The 21,261-nt window shown below is 38.4% G+C and overlaps 1 protein-coding gene across 1 annotated transcript in view; it reads left to right on the forward strand.

Annotated features, from left to right (window-relative positions):
• Positions 1-21,261, forward strand: part of CNTN5 (contactin 5) — a 1,066,495-nt gene that overhangs the window by 810,159 nt on the left and 235,075 nt on the right. Inside the window, exons 10-13 of the mRNA XM_081099170.1 lie at positions 743-924; positions 13,397-13,533; positions 15,808-15,937; positions 17,978-18,128. Coding sequence (XP_080955296.1) covers positions 743-924; positions 13,397-13,533; positions 15,808-15,937; positions 17,978-18,128 — 600 coding nt within the window. The remainder of the gene's footprint in view (positions 1-742; positions 925-13,396; positions 13,534-15,807; positions 15,938-17,977; positions 18,129-21,261) is intronic.

Below are 21,261 nucleotides of genomic sequence, written 5' to 3' on the forward strand. Positions count from 1 at the left end.
CATGATATATGTGCAATGTTGTTTGTAGTAATATTGTTTCTTAGTGGCAAGGAAAGGAAACAAACAAATCAAAACTGGGACTATGCTGAATGTTTAACTATAGGATATGGCTGATTAAGTTCTGATACATCAATACAATGGAATAATATGCAGCTATTAACCAGAGTAAGTCCTGAGTTGATCTTGGATTTGATCTTTTAATAAAAATAATAAACATCCAGCATATGAGTTACATGTTTAGACAAAACAAAAATATCATCATATGTGTAAGTATGTTCATCATACAGAGCAGATGAGAGATTACATGCAAACTGTATTTGTCGCTGCAGAAGGAAGATATTTTCAGGAGTGGAGGCCAAAAAAGATTCTTAATTCACTTAGTTCAAACTCTTGTTCAATCCCTTGCTATAAGTATTTGTTATGTTGTAATTTCACCGAATTACTTTTAAATAATTTTACAAAGGTTTTTAAAAATAAAGTATAATGTATTAACATGTATGTGTATTGTCTATGAATTGCCTTCCTGAAATATGAAAGAAAGGGAACTGTCTCCCTTGGCATCTAACTATTTACTTATCAGACAATCCGCATGGAAAGTGAAATATGTCAACCAGCACACGGTCCTTAATTGTGATTACACTTTATTGCACTCAGCCTATTAAGTGCTTAAATTACCAGATAACAGAATCTATGTTCCTAATAGTGGAAAGTGTATTAACGATAGTTTTGCTCCTTATCTCAGCCCAGTTCCAACAATTACATGGATGAAGGTTAATGGCTATATCCCTAGCAAGGCACGGCTGCGGAAGTCTCAGGCAGTGCTGGAAATACCCAATGTGCAGCTGGATGATGCAGGCGTATATGAGTGCAGAGCTGAAAACTCGCGTGGAAAAAATTCCTTTCGTGGACAGTTACAAGTATACAGTAAGTGTTCTCAGCAAAGCATGATGTTCTAGTCCCAGGACCCTAACTGAAAATGCAAATTACTTTGAACTAATTATTGTTTTTTAGAAACAAAAAAAAAACAGATTTAATTTATGATAATACTTCTTTGGTGTGATACAGCATCATGTAAGATTATCCTACATTGAGAAATGATTTAAAATAAAAAGCAATGGGAATGATCAGGTTCTTTGTATAGCAAAGAGGGTTTATAAAAATGAGATGTTTTCCTGGCACCAAAGCTAATGTCTGGGAAGGTGAAGAATCTTTATTAATTTAGTCTCACCCTTGGCCTGAGTAACAGTTGTCAAGAGTAACAATGTAGTGCCTATAAACTATACCCTGCTCAGATGTCTTTTTTCAAAAATAAAATTTTATTGGGGGGACAGCCACATTCATGCGCTTACAGACGACATGTCATTTTTGCACTGCGGTAGCAGACTTGAGCACTTGGGACAGAGAGGAGATAATGCAAAGCCCCAAAAATGTCTGCTCTCTTGACCTTTACAAAAAAACTTTGCTGACAATTCATACATCTGTATCATAACTAGCCTTTGAAACCTGCAAGTGTTTATATTGTCCAAAAATGCCAAAGAGTCAACCAGATTGTGTGTAAGAATTGGGAAAGCTTACTTCAAAAATATCTACAATTTCCTTTTAACATCTAAGGATCACAAATTGTATCTATTTTACATATTTTTATAATAAACATTATAGATCATGGGTAAGTGATATAATTCTGTGTCTCAGGTGAGGACACCAAAAAAGAGAGGAATAGAATAATCCAGAATCTATATAACAAAAGCCTAAGTGACTGTTACAGTGGAACAACCAGAATGACTGGTTGCTATGATGCACACTGACCACCAGGGGGCAGATGCTCAATGCAGGAACTGCCTCCTAGTTGTCAGTGCGCTCCCACAGGGGAAGCGCTGCTCAGCCAGAAAATGGGCTCATGGCTGGCGAGCGCAGCGGCGGTAGTGGGAGCCTTTCCCACCTCTATGGCAGCGCTAAGGAGCAGCAAGCCAAGTGGTAAGGAGCAGCATGCAGGCGGGCCGTAAGGAGTGAGGGGTCCCATACTACGAGAGGGATGTCCTACTGCTGGCTTAGGCCCGCTCCCTGTGGAGAGCGGGCCTAAGCCAGCAGGCAGACATCTCTCGAGGGGTCCTCGACTGAGAGAGGACGCAGGCAAGGCCTCTAGTAGTGATATAAGCAAATACAGAGGTTTCTAATATAAAATTATTGTCCAAATTGCATATTCAGCTGATTCTTTCAAGCAACTATGACTGTCACTGTATCTCAAGATCAGTTATCCTAAATAGCTTAATGTTCTTCACAGGGACTCTTAAGAGTATTTTGAAATATGAATATCTGAGCTCAATCTGTTTTTTTTTTCTTTATCTCTTACCAACACTTCAACCAAATTGACTATGCACATTTTATTCATTCATTCACTGATCTAATAATTGTTTATTAAGTGCCTATTACTGCTTGCAACAGAGCTTTGAAGAAACTCATGGTCCATTGGTTAGATTGAAAGCAAACTCCACCTTGGAGCTGAGTATACTATCTGCTGTGATAAAGGCATGTGAAAAAGATTATAGGAGTACAGTCTACTGCATTCTACTGGGATTTAGGAAAAGCTTCCAGAAGATTTGTACCTTAAAGGCTAAACAGGGGACAGCATCCTAGAAGAAAGATACATGAAGTAATTTAGAAGTTTGTAAGATTGAAGCATTAGCCCTGGTTCGGTTATTTTTAGGCCATGGATACTATATTTGGATGAAGTCTTCACAGATAAAAATCTGATCCCTAAAGACAAGTGTTCACCTAGTATTTTGCTACTCAAAAACACACACACACACACACACACACACACACACACACAAATGCAATGAGTGCCTGTTAACTTTTAAGGCTATTTTGGAAAAGCCCAAAATCTGTATTATGAAGAATGGTCCACACCTAAATAAGAATTAGATTTACAGTCTGGGATAGAAGCTCCTATGGGCACTACACGACTTGCTCCCCTCCACATCCCAGCTACTTGATTGACAGGCGGTGGCAAATATTGCTAGAAAGAGTAGAAACAATTGCTTTTACTCGATATTATTTGTGTACCTTCTGGTGAGAGGATATGCTGCTAAGCAATAACTGTGGGCTCTCCTTGTCACGCACAATTAGGTGTGCACTATAGGCCAGCTGGGTACAGACGAACCTGCCCGAAGCATGCATCGCTTTGATGGAAAATAATTAAGGCTGTTGACTGGAAAGAGAAAATGAGCTAGCCAGATACTTTGGCATGTATTTCTGACACTTTGGGAAGGTATCTTAGAAGAATGTGGCCTTTGCTGTAGCCCATGTTTAGGCCGGTTTCCTGTCCTGCTTTGCCCCGGATGTCTACTGCATTGGGCATTTATGAACAGTGCTCTGTTTCACATCCAGAAATAACTGGCTTATTAATAGGTTTACTCAACTTTTGTACTTTTAAAACTATTGTGTTTGACAGGAGGGCTTTTGCTCCTCGTCCATCCAACTCTGTAAAATACAGAAAAAATCTTGGCTAACATTTCCACCTGACTGGCAGTTGCTACTGATAGCATGATGCATAAAGGTTCCGCTGTATCCATGGATTGTACTTAAAATCTCCTCTCAGAATGGTCCTCTTGGAAGCTCTGTGACCTGAATTTCGAGTGTTTCGAGTGTTGAAAGAAGTAGAGGCTGACCCTTTCTATCTAAGTGGTCAATAGTCACACAGGACTGAAAACATAGTCTTTCCTCAGGTTCACTTTCTTTTCGGAAGGACAATTATGGGAGTGTTTTCAATGTGCAGTAGTTAGACGCAAAAGATGAACCAAGCTTCTAAGGCAACCTTTCTGGCCTCATCGTTTTGTCAAATCATTGAAAATGAGTGCTAATATCAGTGCTAGGTATAGATTTAGGCCACATATTTTATTGTTAATTACTCAGAATCTGTATTTTTAAACATACACCAAGTAATACAACATAAATAAAGAGGTTCGTGTTAGTTAAATGAGTAAAAATTAAGGTAAACTTACATGTCTAATATTATATAAAATTTTTAATGTAGTACTTATAAAAATAAACTAGCAAAAAATTAAAACAAAATTTTGGTAAGAATTTGAATCTTAGAAAAACTGCATACTTATTCTGTGGAATATGCCTTTTATTTATACTATAGAATAGTTTAATGGGTGAAATGATGTCTTTATTTTTTCTGTAATTTCTGATGATTAATGAAAAACACCTTGTTTTAACCAGCCACACAAAATTTTTACTCCTTATTTCCAATATAAGTGGAATCTTGCTTCATAGAGTTCTCAATCAAAATGAAAGAAAAAAAGAATGAGGATACAAAAGGAGAAGAAAGGGGAAGGAGAAGGAAGACAAAGGAAAGAAGGAAGGTGGGAAGGAAGCTCAATTTCAAGCAGTTTTATACATAAGGAGATCCCTAATAGGGGATATTTGTGTACAGAAAAATCTTATTACATAAAGATGTGCGATCTATGAGTTTAAATATATGTCATGTACCCACCAACTAGTAATTTGTCATCCTGTAGAGCAAGGGCACTGTAGCTGATTGCTAAATAGTTTAAATTTACTATTTCGACTAGAAATATGTCAGTATTAAAATATACCTGTACCCAAGATGCTTAAAGAAAATTACATTGCATTGCACTAAATGTTCAATAAGGTTTTTATTTTTAGCGCAGTGTAGCATTATAGGTGTTATTTTTTATATGTTTGTAAAATCTCTGGACAGTGTCCTTATAAATTGTAAATGTCTGCAATTCAATTACAGAAAAGCTTTTTCAAGACAAAGACTAATTTTTTTCTTTTGCTATTATTCCTATTTTCCAGCACTAAGCATACACTCAGCACAGATTTTTATTATAAATCTATGCTTATTATAAAGATTAATGCTTAGATATGCACACCATCCTTCAAGGTATACCGTAAATAGATAAGCGTCAGGAGATTAAAGAACTAATGAAGGTAATTAAGGTAAAGAATGTGAAGACTTTAGACTTAATCCATGGTGGGTGAGCATAACAGTTTCCACGTTGGCAGACGATAGCATATTCACAGACCTATAAACTGCTAATATGTAGGTGAATACATAGTGGCATTTTATTTTTGTTTACTGATTTTGAAAAAATTAGTATTGGTTTTCATAGCTATCATCCACTCTAATATTTTTGAACCTCTAATAGACACTTAGTTTATCAGATCTTATTTGAAACTGTCTTAATAAGTCACTCTGTGGATAAACTGTCTCTGGATAACTTGGCCTCAAATGTATTCATGGGCTTGTATCTCAGGAACACACAGAATTTGTGGGAAATTTCCCTGAAGCCAAGGATAATGTACTAGTGGTTAAAATGGAAATAACATTGAATTAGTAATTTTTTTAAAAGAACTAATGAAGGGAACAAATAGTTGCCAAGAGCTTATGTTTTAGACACTACTGTACTACTAGGTACTTTGCATAATATAAGCCCAAATAACCCCTAGGAATTGGTATTCCTGCTTGACTGATTGGGAAACTAAGGCCTGGCAAGGTTAAGGAGATTATCACTGAAAGTCCCATTCACAATAGGCAGTAGAACCAGATTCCAACTTAGAATTAGCAATGGCACCAGAAATCAACCCAACTGTAGGATGTGACCTCTCATCAAAAGACTGAGGACCTGCGCTAAGGCGTGGGATGAGAAGGGGGTGAAGAGTAGTTAATCCCTTCTACTCACCTCTAATTGCTAGAGAAGACCATTTTATACATTCTCCTTTTCATTAATTTTCAGTCCCTAGTTTTCTTTTCTTCCAAATTGTGTTTTTCTATAGTAGGCATGATTTTAAAAGATGTTTTAGCTATCCTATCTAATAAAAGAGAAACATGGTAATTGGCGTACGACCACTACCCTTCCCATTGGCTAATCAGGGAGATATGCAAATTAACTGCCAGCCAAGATGGCGGCCGGCAGCCAGGCAGCTTGAAACTAACATGAGGCTTGCTTGCTTCAGTGACGGAGGAAACCAACGTTCCCCGCCTGCCTTGCCGGCCTCTGAGCCTGCAGTCTGAAACATTGTAACAAATATAGAAGATAAACAAAACCCCAGAAACCAGCTTTCAGTGAGCCGGGATCTCAGAGCTGGAGTTGATACAGTGTCTCGATTATAGAACCCAGCAGAGGCTTCAGAGCTGGAGCCATAGCTAGAGCTGGCCCAGAATAAATAAAAAAAGAAAAAAAGGAGCAGTTGGGAGCTTCAGTCACCCGCGAGCCTGAAAACAGCCCTCAGCCCCTCACCCAAACTGGCCAGGCACCCCAGTATGGACCCCCACCCTGAAGGTTATGTGACCAGCTGCAAACAGCCATCATCCCCTCACCCAGGCTGGCCAGGCACCCCAGTGGGGACCCCCACCCTGGTCCAGGACACCCTTCAGGGCAAACCAGCCAGCACCCACCCATGCACCAGGCCTCTATCCTATATAGTAAAAGGGTAATATGCCTCCCAGCACCAGGATCAGCGGAGCCATGAGGCCTCCCAGCACCGGGATCAGAGTGACGGGGGCAGCGCCCAAACCCCCTGATCACTCTGCGGCTCTGTGTGTGACAGGGTGCGGTGCTCCAACCCCCCCGTCCCGCCCCCCCCCCCCCCGCCATGGGCCCTGCCCTGAGTGTGAGAGTGGCGGCGCCCCAACCCCCTGATCGGCCCTACTCTGTGGGTGATAGAGGGCGGCGCCCCAACCCCCTGATCCACCCTGCTCTGTGTGTGACAGGGGGGAGCTCCCCAACCCCCTGATCAACCCTGCTCTGTGTGTGACAGGGTAAGGAGCCCCAACCCCCCTTATGGGCCCTGCTCTGTGCGTGACAGGGGGTGGCACCGCAACCTCCCCATCAACCCTGCCTTGAGTGTGACAGAGGGCGATGCCCCAACCCCCCAATCGGCCCTACCCTGAGCATGACTGAGGGTGGCATTGCAACCTCCCAATCCACCCTGCTCTGTGCATGACAGGGGGCGGCGCCCCAACTCCCCAATCGGCCCTGCTCTGAGCCTGACCAGGGGCTGCACCTAGGGATTGGGCCTGCCCTCTGCCACCCGGGAACAGGCCTAAGCCAGCAGGTCGTTATCTCCCAAGGGGTCCCAGACTGCGAGAGGGCACAGGTCGGGCTGAGGGACCCTCCCTTCCCCCCGAGTGCACAAATTTTTGTGCACTGGGCCTCTAGTCCTATATAATAAAAGGCTAATATGCAAATGTACCAAATGGCAGAAGGACCGATTGTTATGATGCATACTGACCACCACGGGGCAGACGTTCAATGCAGAAGCTGCCCCCTGGTGGTCAGTGCACTCCCACAGGGAGCGCTGCTCACTGGACTCACGGCAAGTGCAGTGGCCGTGGCAGGAGCCTCTCTTGCCTCCATGGCAGCACTAAGGAGGTCTGACTACTAGCTTAGGCCAGCTCCCCGTGGGCCTAAGCCATCAGTTGGACATCCCCTGAGGGCTCCTGGACTATGAGAGGGCACAGGCCAGGCTGAGGGACGCCCCCCCCCAAGTGCACGAATTTCATGCACCAGGCCTCTAGTTAAAATATATTAAAGATTTACCATAGAAAATAATGTGAAACTGTAGATATCTAATTAATAATTTCATCCATAAAGAAAATGTTTGCAATCCTCTCTGGAGAAAATTTCTCACCTTGAGTTCTGTTGTTATGAAAATGATACCAAATATATTCATAGTTGATAGAAAATAAAGTTCAAGTTATTGTATGAGCAATGGATTAAGGGAGGAAAGTAACCAATATTTTTTATATCAACCATCACTGTAGGCCATTGAAATAGGAATTATAATCTATAGCTCACAGATAAGGCTAATTGAAGTTAAATAACTCATTCCTAATCACATATTAGAGCAAGGGCCTGGTAGCACTGGGATTTGAATGTACATTTACCCCAACTCTGTAATCTTTCTAATATACCAAGTTACCTCTTACTGGCCCACAGCTGAGAATGCTGATATTGAGAATGAGCTCTGAGAATAAAATATGTTGGCTCCTCAACCCTTGAGGACAGGAGCAATGAAGGAGACCAATAACAATCAGCAGTTATCACAGATTTTCAGAATTTCTAAGGACAAGAGATAATGAGCAAGATTCCCTTTACACACATCGGCTATGTGTTTTAAAATTATAACCTAGATACTGATCTGAAGTTCGAACGTATCACATAAGTAGTTGGCAATGTACAGTGCATCTTGTGAGAGTGTAACAGCTTCTGGGCTTACAGCGCCATATGTCTCTCAAATTGTTCACACCCTAAAATAGGTAGCTTGACAAAAGCTAGAGAAAAAAGTTACTAGCTTTTTCTTTTTTAAATTCTGGGGGCAAAGTAATAGGCAATTTTTATTCATAGAATCGTTGGCAGAATGAATTTGAATAATATTTTAATTACATTTCTGTGTCATCCACTATATTTTGAGCTGACAGACATTGTAACATATTTATCTTTGCATTCTTGGTGCTAGGCATTGCACCAATTGTGATGTCCAATAAATATTCAAAGGGAAGAAAGGAAGTCAGAAATTCTTTTTTTACAATTAATTGACCACTTGTTGATTCTTATGACAGTCATTTGGAATCAGGACTCTAAGTTAGGACAAACATTATTTTGATTTCTTTTCCAGATGACCAGTTTTTAAATTGTTAGTTTTTTTTTCCTTTTCTAATTTTTCATTTTAGTAACTTTTAAAGAATTCTTTTCAATTTTTTTTTCACTCCCACAAACTGGGTATCCCAGCACTAGTTGCAGTACATTAAGTCACATATCAAATATAACCAATGTCCTGTAATCAACCATCATGTGTGGGTCAGTGCTGTGTCTAAAGTAAATATATATGTTACGTCAACTCTGCTCTTGATCTTGCTATCTAGCAGGGGTGTCAAACCATAACTAAAAAATTCAATAAGTTTAAGTAAGCAACAGAAGAGAGGGAATAAGTGACTATGTGATTATTTTTCAAGTGAATAAGTACTGTAGGTGTCCAGAGAAGGAGCAATTTCTTCCCTTAAGGTTAGGGTTAATAGTCCTTATATTACTTGTACAAAGTCTTGAATTATGAGTAGAATTAAAAGAGACAGAGAAGTAAAATATTCCATGTGGATTGAGCAATCTGAAGGAGATGCAGGGTGTGCTTGGGAGACAACAAACTTGTCTCTGGATTACAGGGGTCATGTATAGCTTTGAAGTTGTCTGGCAAAGCAAGAGTAGGAAAGTTTATAGAAAGTCCAAATAAGAAAGCAGAGTTTAAGGTTGCTTTCACATCTGACCATTTCTGTGTTTTGCACATGACTACAAAGGGACTAATTTTGGAACCCAGGCACACACACAAAAAAAATCAGAACCAATATTTGAAGCTCACTATGGTAGGTTGTTGAGTGAAAGCTTCTAGGCTTGAAGTTGAATCACAGAGTGGATTCAAAGGCCTATAAATCCTGACTATGCCAAGGTAAGCCTCCTTAAAGGCCAGGCTATATTGGCTGGAAGACCAATGAGCTACTAAAGACAAAATTCCCATTTAGAGACAAGTTTGAAAGTAACACACTAGGTATACAGCATATGCTATCAATTCATTTTTTATTTTTTATTTCATTTTATTTTTTTACCTTTATTGTTGAAAGTATTACTGATGTTCCCTTTGTTTGTTTGCATTTTCCCCCCATTGACACCCTCCACCTCATACCCGCCCCTCCCAGGTCTTCATCACTCTATTGTCTGAGTCCATGGGGAACTTATATGCATAACCCATCAATTCATTTTTTAATATTTCAAAATGGGATGGGAGAAATATACTCCCTAAAGTTAGAAATGTCTGACTTTGTGAAAGTAGTTACTGGCTCTTACTGTGGGACTTTGGGTAAATTCCCTTAACTTCTCTGAGCCAAAATTCCCTGGTTAATAAAATGAAATATATTTTTTGGCATCAATATTGCAAGGGTTAATTGATCATTGAGCTCAGTGTGTCTAGGACTGGTATTTCATAAATGAGAGATTTTCTTGTGTTTTCCCCTCCTATCTCAACTGGCTTAGGTTTTGGACATATGTTGTCCTTCTTAGACCCCTATTCTGATATCCATGTGCAATTTCCTTCAGCACATGTTGTTTCCTTTCTTATGCTGTCCTTTCCTGTGGCATTGACTTTATACCTCCTATATCATAGTATAAACTTCTTAAATATAGGACATAGGTGTCCTGCATCCATCATAACCTCCAAGATTGAGCAGGAACTGAATAATATGGGGTGAGTGAATCAATGATCAAAGTCCTCACTAGCACTAAGTAAAACATTTTATAAGTTAATGCTAAAAAAGTTGCTAGAGATAAATAATCAATTCAGGTCAATATTTTTTATGTTTATTTCTTAAATTGTTTCAAATAGAATATTTGTGGACAAAGAGTCACTTTTCCCCCCTAGTAGTTTTATTTTAAAAGTGAAGCAATGGAGAGAAGACACTTTACTTATATCATAAGATTTTCATACAATTACAACATTGTCTTATTTCTTTTTTCTTAAGTTATAAAGTGTATTTTTACAACTATCCAATATGTGACTTAGATGTTGATTTCATCAAATGAAATATATCTGAACATACCACTACATGATATGCACAGGAAAAGACACAGAGATCAAGCAATACTTTCATACCAGAATTCAAGATATTAAGTAGCAAGGAAGTACAGTGGCATTGAAGGCTGAGGTGAAGTACAAGAGTCAATACGGTAAAGAGAGCAGACATTTCAAGATGTACCCAGATAACACCAGTTCTTAAGTCTCAAATTATTTCCAGAAAAATAATGTTCATGCATTTCTGTTGAAGCAGAAGTCAGTTTCAGGATGTGGCTTCTACAAATCTGTAGATTGAGAGTTAAGTAGGTTAATTTGATTAGGGTCAGACTCAAGATTTCTAAAACACACACTGAAGGATAAACAAACTAAGGAAGCGTGCTTCACAAAGCTGAATTCAGTGTAATTAGTCCTTCATTCCGAGACTTCATTTTTATCTTGAATGTTCTTCCACATTTTGCTTGCAGATGTTGCAGTAAATCTATATATATAAAAGCCTAAGCAATTGTTACGAATGGAGGACCTGACAACTGGCCAGTAGCTATGATGTGCACTGGCCACCAGGGGCTCAATGCAGGAGCTGCCCCCTGGTGGCCAGTGCACAACCACAGCCAACCTCCCGAGGCCAGTCAACCTCCTGTGGTTCCTTCCCCCACCCCCCACAGCACCCCCCAGCTGGCCAGGTCGAGGGACCCCACTCATGCACGAATTCGTTCAGCAGGCCTCTAGTAAAGTAAATAAAGTTGTTTGCATGGAAAAAATACAATAACTAATAAATAATAATAGAAGAATAAACTCTGTTTGGGGTACTCATAGCTGTAAGTCTACTTTTCCCTACTCCTATATATGACAAAATCATAATGAAAAGCATATTAAATCCCAGTCTAGAAAACAAATCTGTGTAAGTGGCTATGACACAATTCTTCTGTTTTATTTCTTAGAAATTATTAAGCATAGTGGTTTTTGTTTAGATAATGACTGTATATTAAGTCTTAGAGCAGTGAAAGCAAGCAACCTGTGCTGACTCATCTATATATATAAAAGGCTAATATGCAAAGTGTCCCCTTGGGAGTTCGACTGCTTGCCATGATGTGCACTGACCACTAGGGGGTGGCACAGAACAAAGGAAGGCCCTGACTGGCAGCCGGCAGCCAGGGAAGGGAGGCCCCGGCCGGCATCCAGAAGGCCCCAATTGGCCCTGATCGCTGGCCAGGCCTAGGGACCCTACCTGTGCATGAATTTCATGCACCGGGCCTCTAGTCATGTTATAAACATCTTCAACAAAGTAACATGGAAAGGTGGAAGTCAGAGACACAATGCAAAAAATTGCTTCCTCTGTACAGAACACATTCTTGAACTTGCCTAAACTGGAAAAAGTAGGTAGAGGGGGTTATACTTTACTACTTACTCATAAAAATTAGCTTCTATGTTAAAAAGAAAGAACCATCTCTGTCGGTCCCCGGCTTTCACCATAAAGTTAGCATCCTCTACACTTGGCAGCTCCACAGGGCACATCACATGGTGGTGCTCCAGGTTCCTTAAAAAAATGCATTTGGGCATATTATCAGGATTACATCCTCCCTAGTGTTCCAGTTCCTGCTGCCTACCAACATGGATCAAGGACAGATGCCCCACTGCCTGGTGAGATCCAGCTAGCTTTCCCTGCATCAGATTCTTTAGAGAACTATGATGAAAACAACTCATGGAAACGTGGCAGCGGAATCCAAAAGTTGCAGCTGGAGACACTTCTTCCCTTAGCTCCTAAAAGTAGTCTCTTCAAGCCCCAAAATTACTTACCGCCACTACACACCCTGGGCCCTGTCCCCCCGCAGTCCTGACTCCCACACGGGATCGCTCCATGTAGAGCCGCCCACCACTCCCACTTCACCTGGGGTCCGCCCTGAAAGCAGGTGTACACCCGTCCTTTTACCCTTCGTGGGCCCAGCTACTCTGCGGACGTCTTTAACTCGGCAGCCCGGTTGGGCGCCCACAAGCCATCACAGGCGAGATGGATCTCCCTGCAGGTCCTCGTGCCGGCTGTTTCTCTGTTCATAGCCGCTTTGAACAGCAGTCTCTCTCTTGCCTGATAAAGGGATTTTTCTCTGTTGTCAATTTGAAAACTTCAATATATATATATAATATATATGAAGAATGCTAATAAGTATATAAAATATGTACATCAACTAAAATTTGAATTTGCAAATTATCTCTCTGAAGCCATCCAGGTTCTATTAGGGGAGAAAAATAACCCAGCAGACCATTTATTCAGTAATGGACCTGTTGCATTACTTCAACCTGTGCTATTGCTGCCCCAATGTTTAAGTATCTGACTTCCTGATAACCAGATTCTGGCACCTTAGGGAGAATTTAGCCACTGTTTTGCAGTGGATAAACAATGATACATCTGCAATACTATCAACAAAAATAGATTAATATATATATATATATATATATATATATGTATATATATATATTGCTAAGAGAAATGTCAAAAAAGATATACTTAGCTTGCAATGATCAAAATATAATCACTGCTATATATATATATATATATATATATACACACGTATGTATGTATATGCACATATATGTGTATATATATATGTATATATATATATATATTCCATTTTTATATTTACACAGGAAATGAGAGTTCTGTGTGTAATGGAAGGCTGTGCTTCTTCCAAATACTTATAGTTACATGAATTGATAAAAATTTGTAATGCGATTAGTAAGTTCATAGGAATTGTGAACTTGGTTAAGTGTTTGAAAATGAAATCATCCTTTTTTATTGCTTAAATTCTTACAGCTTACCCACACTGGGTAGAAAAGCTCAATGATACTCAGTTGGACAGTGGGAGCCCTCTCCGCTGGGAGTGTAAGGCTACTGGGAAACCCAGGCCCACATACCGCTGGCTGAAGAACGGAGTGCCCCTCTTAACTCAGGTACTTTTGGCAACTATTCACTCTCCTGGTGTACTTTTAGCAGGATTACAAATAGGGCAACCTTCTTTCCTTCTTATTGAAATCCATTTTTTACTTAGGCTTTATAATATACTTGGAGTGAGAAATACCACAAATATGTAAACAATTTTTTAAAATTTTTATTTATTGATTTTTTAAAATATATTTTTTATTGATTTCAGAGAAGAAGGGTGAGGGAGAGAGAGATAAACATCAATGATGAGAGAGAATCATTGATTGGCTGCCTGCTGCATGCCCCCCATTGGGCATCGAGCCCACAACCTGGGCATGTGCCCTGACCCCCTGATGGGGAATTGAACCAGTGACCTCTTGGTTCCTGAGTCCATGCTCAACCGCGGAGTCACACCATCTGGGCTATTTATTTATTTATTTATTTATTTTATTTTATTTTTAGAGAGAGAGAGAGAGAGCGAGAGAGAGAGAGATTTGTTGTTTCACTTATTTATGCATTCCTTGGTTGCTTCTTATATGTGCATTGACCAGGGATCGAACCAGTAACCTTGGCATCTCTGGATGCCTCTGTAACCCACTGAGCTACCCAAACAGGGGGAGAATTTTTATTTTAATTACACTAGAGTTTTTAAAATAATGCATTGTTTCTTTAAATTGTATTAAATCCTATAAATTCATAGGAAAATATAAATGCTTATCATAAACTCATTGCCATTTCTAGCTGACTTTTAACCATCATCTAGCTTGTTGCTGTTGCTTTGCAGATGACGGAGCCAATCCCAGGTAGTAAAGTGACCTGCCCAAGGTCATATATCTAGTAGGGGGACTGGAATAGAACCCTGTATTCTGTGTCCTGGGCAAGTTCTTACTGTGGCATCCTGCTACCCATACATTTAAATATCCTTTTAGGAAATATGCATGTTTATAAAAACAACTTAATATGTACAAAATTTGAAAATAAGTCAATTACTATTTAATTTCAGAATAATAGTAATAATTTTAGCAAAGTCTTCCCCTTACTTTTGGCCTTCGCAGGAAAGAGGGCAGGAGGGGATAGTGCACTATTTATGGCCAAAATGGAGGCATGTGTATAACGTTGAAATCCTGGGCACAGGTTCTTCTCAGCGGCCTCTTGTCTGTCTTTACCTCTTTGGACTTCAGTTTGCTGCTTTGTAAAATGAAAAGATTAGATCAGATCATCCCTATAGTCCCATCCAGCTCCAACATTCCCTCATTCGAAAGACAGTTAGGCCAAAACAAATGCAATTACATAAACAGACAAGTAGAGCTGTTAAAAAGAACTATAGAGCTGGTTAAAAACAAAACAGGACTGAGAGTGAGGGGCTGGGAGCCTTTCTCTCTAATTCTCCCTCGGATACCAGATACACTTTGAGAAGGGACTGTGCTCGTCATGTTTCCTCCTGCCAGCATCCAAGTCTAGTACATTCCATCAGTTCCGCTGGCAGATGATACATCTGCAAAGGGAATGGGTTTATTCTGAAAATCATGCCAAGTTACTTGGCATCTCTATTGATAATCAAAGCACGGGTCACTAATATTTTAAAAAATGATTTACTTGATATTAAGTAGACAAGAAACCTGGTTGTTTAACAATATTTAAAATTTGTTTTTAAATGTGCTCTTGGCCTCTTGGGTAGGGAGTCTATTTACTTCAATTTGCACATGCTCAATTTTCTGTCTCCTGTATTGTTTCTTCTGATTATGAAGTTCCTATTTTTTTTTTTACCAATAATTTTATACAGAATCTAGTTCTAGGGCAGTTTTTTATTTGTGTTATTTTATTGGGAAATGAGAGAAAAGGCAAACTCCTGACGAGATCAATATAGTGAAGGGGTCTTTGTGATGACCTTAGCTATATTTAACCTTGATTCTATGTATCTCTAGCCTCAATTCTTTCTTCCACGTGAACCCCTGCTTCTCCTTTATAAAATGAATTCAAATAAAAGCTTCATCTGAAGGTTGTTCCTCACAAGCTCAGCTAGTATAGCAAACAAAAGCAGCTCCACTTAAAAACAAAACTAAAAGTAAAACTCAAAGGAACAACTACAGAAAAATATAGTTATAATTTCTCTCCTAAAAAGTAGTTAGAATTTACATGAGGCCTTATAATACAGTAAGGAGCAGTAAATTGTCTTGCTAAGTTGTCAGATAATGTTCAGTTGCATTAATTGCAGGCTTTTTTTTCTTGGTCTGGCAGATGGTAACTGCAGAATCTGTATGATTTGTTCACTTTCTATCTCTAATATTTTTATTCCATTACAGAGTAAGGTTGAGATGGTTAATGGAGTACTGATGATCCACAGCGTGAATCAGTCAGATGCTGGGATGTATCAGTGTTTGGCTGAAAATAAATATGGAGCCATTTATGCAAGTGCTGAGCTGAAAATTCTAGGTATGCAATTTCTAAATAAATCAATGGGAAGAAAGCATGGCTTCTTTCCATGCTCTAATTCTCACTCTACTGAAGTTTTATGGTGTGATTGTAAAAGCCTATTTTTTGGATTGAAAACAATTCTATGTCTTGCTAATATTTTTTTTAAGCTTTAGGGGACAAGTCTACATTGGGTACAGTGTGTGCCATAACTTTTATTAGAAGGCTTTTCTAACTTTTTGTTTTAATCATAACAGGGTTACACCATACATGTTTTCCATGGCATTAAAGAAATCATAAGTATATGTTAAGTTTCAAGGAAGGGTATTGGGGGTAGGGAATCAGAATGTAGACTTCCAGCAGCCTCTCCCCGCCCCCTTAGCAATGCTTAATACTTTTCTGAGGGGCTCCTACCTACCAGTAGGCGAGACTCCAGAGTACAGCACCTCTCATCCTGGGCATCACCATGTCCATCCTTACATAGAATGGAAAGCCTTCCTGAGGCCAGGCACAGTTGTTTCATAGGGTTAAAAATAATAAGAATGTAACCAGGGCAGTCATACTGTTTCACTATTTAATACAGGAAAGATAAAATCCCGTGGAATAGGCTACCAAGATTGAGCATATTTGGGCTGCTGGAATGGATTTAATTTTTCCAGCTCTGATGATTTTTAAACTTTGGTTCTGGGATGTTTATAAGACAAAGGGAGATACTTAGGGGATCTCAATTCACTGTCTCTCCAAAGTGATCAGATGCCCAAGTGTACTTTCTATTCTCCACTTACATTCCCAAAGCAAGACATTAACAGAAACACCCAAGATCTCAGGAACCTGGGAACTTACCATTTACAGATTAGCTAAATGTAATACGCCATAAGTCAACTTATTAAATTATGAATGCCTAACCTTAAATTTTTCTACATTATAACCAAAATAGACACAGTGTATATTTTAGTTCCCTAAAACTAACGAATAAGATATTAATGTATTTCCTTTTCAGCTTACACTCCATTTCTGAGTTAAAAAGCTGATTCAGCCTTCACTCAGTTAATCTTTTACTCAGAAACACTTAGTCACTAGACATATTTTCAAAATTACCTTTTGTAAGTTCTATTTCCAGTAGGCAATCAAAAATGTTGCCTGTGATTCCCCCATAATAGTCTTCACTTTTCTTTCAATTTCTTAACCCCCTCAATTGCATGTATATCTTTTTTATGTTGTGTACATATGTTTCATGTTGTTGTGTCATGCATTATATTGCTATGTGATGGACATAAAATGCTTGTGAAATAATCACGAAAGTGTCATACTGGTACAATAAATCTCTCAGATACAGTAGACTTGTAGGTATATCTTTTAGGTTTCCTTTAGATTCAAGTGCTTTTTAAAAATAATTTGCTAGGACCTCTGTGGCATGTATTCTTCAACCACAGCTGCACAATGGAGTTAACTGTAATCAAAAGTGTCTTGATAAAAATACAAGAAAAATAATATTAATGAATGAGCAAACCTAGGTGAATAATTGCAAACAGTGAAATAGAACTTTTGATTGAAATTTAAATTATTCCATTTCTTAAATTGTATTTCCATTTCTTAAAAACTGCATTCAATTGTGTATAACATTGAAGTAAAATATGCTTTAGTGAAGACTCACACATAGGAAATGGATGACAGAATTGTCTTCTCCACAGGGGGCCTCCATTTTTCCAGAGGAAGCCCAAAATAGACTTGATTTGCTGACCCCTTCACCTTTTGCCCAAGGTGCTCATTAGTCTTTTGCAATTAAAGTTGATCACCATAATTAAAGCATGTCATTTTTTAAAAAAACGGCCTTTGTTTCTGGATTCCACATTTTAGGAAACCATCACATACTAATGAAAAGGACAACCAATAAGATAGCTATTAATTAAAAAAATTTAAGTGAATGCCTTTTATCTGTGTAAATATTGTATGATTTTATTAGAAATGTAGCCCAGAAGAAAAAGTTGCAAAATATTTATGTATCATACATTCGAGATTATTGTCATTGCTTCTGGTAGAACTAACATTTTTTTTTAATAGCTTCGGCTCCCACTTTTGCACTGAATCAGTTGAAGAAAGCAATAATTGTTACCAAAGGCCGGGAAGTCGTCATAGAGTGCAAACCCCAAGGCTCTCCAAAACCAACCATCTCTTGGAAGAAGGGAGACAAAGCAATTAGAGAGAATAAAAGGTTAGACGTCTATTTCATAATCCAAACTCTTAACGTCAATCTTTTTTGAAGTTGCTGATGATACACGCAAAGTATGCAGGAAAGAGGCTTGCAGTAATTGTGAAACATATTTTCATGACTAGATTGAAATATGGTTTTGTCTATATAGTGAGTAAAAAGATCCCAAAGGTCTACTTCAATATAGCGAGACGACTTTACCTCTGTGGTGTTTCAGCACCAATTGAGAACTTCACCAGGTTATTAAGAAAGCGAACACTTGTGTTAAGTGAGTTATTTTGAGTTTTCATTTTGGGTCTGCAGAATCGGGGATACCCAAGTGATCTATGATAATTTTTAGAGATTGTGTTCTCATTTCAATTTTAACATTAAAAATAGCATAAACACATTCTGGATCTTTTGGATAATTACTTTAAGATGGAACACTTCCAATTAAAATTTGTGCCTATTTGCCTTTCTTTTTTTTTTTTCAGTAATGTTGATACAAAATAGTACAGGATTTTTCAGTAACCACAGGCAATTGAGAAACGTGCAGAGTAATATATAATGTGTAAAGATTTGTCTTTGGTAAGTAAACTAAAAGGGCATCACAGAAGTACAAATGAAAAACAGATTAGAGAATCAATGATTAATGTATGCCTAGGTCAAAAGTCCTGTGCTCTTCCAGTTACTGCCATAGTGGTGTTGCTAATGGTGACTCAGCTTTGACAAAATAATATCCTCCAATATATTAAAACAGGATTGAATATGTTGCCTTAGAGTTTGTTTTTCATTTGATCTGTAATGATGGAGTTTATACCTGGTTTTATGTTTGTCTGGGTCTAAGTAATCATATAATTAAATAATTTAAGTCAACATTAGGGGTCCATTTGAATAATTCTTAAAGTAATTTTGGAATGTTGGAAATTATTAAAAAATGTTTTTGTTTGCCATTCAAGTTGAAGAAATACTGATTTTAACTGCCTGTGTCTGATGAACTAATTTGTGGAAAAACTAGATTCAGTTTGGGCCCAAGGACCTCTGCTGCCTGGAAAAGGGTATCTTCAGAGAGGGATATGGGTATCACTGGGCATCTCATTTTGAAAGGGAATTTATCTTTTAACTTGGAGTAGGGGGCCAGGTGGTGGGCAGAATCACAGACTGCAAGATCTGCGTTGCATATGGCTGAATTACACGGGAAGGAATTGAATTTGGGGGGGTTGCTGCTTATAGAAATATATTTTAAAACCTGGCAGAAACCTTATTCAAGCAGAAGAAACGTTTTTTGTTTGCTTGTTTGTTTTGTTTTTGTTTGTTTATTTGTATTGTGAGGACAAATACTTTACATTGCTTGGTATCATTTTTTTCTGAATGTATTGAAATATCTTATGTCATCAAAATATATATGCCAGAGCAGTGCAAGCCATCACATTTGAAATGCTTGTTTGTGGGTGGCCCATGCAGCTTGTCTTATTTATTTCAGTTCATCATAGAAAGTTCCTCATCATCTATTCATAGACATCTCACTGTGAGTTTAAAAAATTAGGTGGCATCTCCTTTGTCAAAGCAAATGTATCGAGAGAGGAACAATATTACGGGTTTCCTATTACAGCAAATATAAACTTTTTATTTTCTGGAAGTTGAAAACAAAGTTGTGAATTTACCAGTTTTCTTGATTGATTTTCTCCTCACTGGTAAACCCTTGGGTTAGGGGGAGACTACACTGGCCTCAAACTCCAACCACTCGTGTTTTCCAATACTTTGGGTCAAAGTGCTAGTCAGTGAGTAATCTGAAATAGTTTTGTTTTTATTTATTCAAGTAAAAGTAAGACTTGGCCACATTTGCTTAGCATTTTGCCTACTCAGATGTGATTGGTTTGTGAAGTGGTTTAATTTAACAACTCTGGAGGTATAGTGTATTTTTACAACTAAAATCAACAAGACCACTTGCAAAATATGATTTTTTACTGCTATATGATTTGTTTTCATTTGAGCAATCCCAGATTTCAGGAAGAATACAGTCTAATCTATATATATAAAAAGCCAGCGATCGGAAATGCCATAACAACCTGAATGACCAGTCACTGTGATGCCCACTGCAGCCAGCGAACCACCTGATCGGGGAGTGGGGCTGGCTGGCCAACCTCCCATGCCCCCCCCCTGCCGGCCCCGCCCTTGATCAGCCTCCCCCACCCTGATGGGGGGTGAGGTGGCCGGCCAGCCCTCCCTCCCCCCTGCATCCCTTCTCCCTTGGCTGGCCCCACCCCTGATCACCCCTGCCTACCCCAATATATATATATAAAAAAACATTAAACAGTTAAGAATTAAAATAAGAGATTAAGATTTAAATATTAGAATGAATTTCATAAAGCAAAGTAGAAGGCACACATAGATGTATGGAAAACTGAATATTCTAAAATATGAATGGAAACTTGAAAGTGAAAATGTCAAATGTATATATCATAATCTCTTTAAAGTAGGATCTCAGTTACATATGCTACTTATATTCTTACAGAAATTTTAGATAACTTCTCTTTATTATAAAGCTCACCAACCATTTGATAAGAGTTGTAAACATAATTTAAATATAAATGGAGATGTTAGAAATCTATTAAAGCTTTGAAAACTGCAAATATATTTCATATTTGGACTACAGACTTAAATTATGGTTTATTGTAAGATAAGTATATTTACCATTTATGTGATATACATTAAATACAGGGTATCCCAAAAAATGTATACACACTTTGAATAATTATTAATTCCAATGGGTTATATCTGAAAAGAAAGAAATATCCATTAAGCAACCAGCTTTAAAGTGTGTATACATTTTTTGGGAACAGCCTGTATGTTCCTCATTCATCCAAACTACAACAACTGGAAATAAAAAGTTAAATAAATTAGCCTTGTCCATCTTTCACAATATTCACAGTTTTGGAAGGTTCATTCTAAATTAAATATTGAAAGAGCAAATGGCAGTGTCCTATATGAGCAAATAAAGGCTAGTATTTTATTTGGGAAAAGTGGTTAAAGAAATATTTAAATGTAAGAAATATAGCGTGTTAAGACAAAATTATGTTATGAGCAATGGCATTAAAATATCATGAAATATTTTAATTGCAGAAAAATATCATCTAAACATCTGAAAACATATCAG

This window comes from Myotis nattereri (assembly GCF_964212035.1).
Source record: "Myotis nattereri genome assembly, chromosome: 9".
NCBI lineage: Eukaryota > Metazoa > Chordata > Mammalia > Chiroptera > Vespertilionidae > Myotis > Myotis nattereri.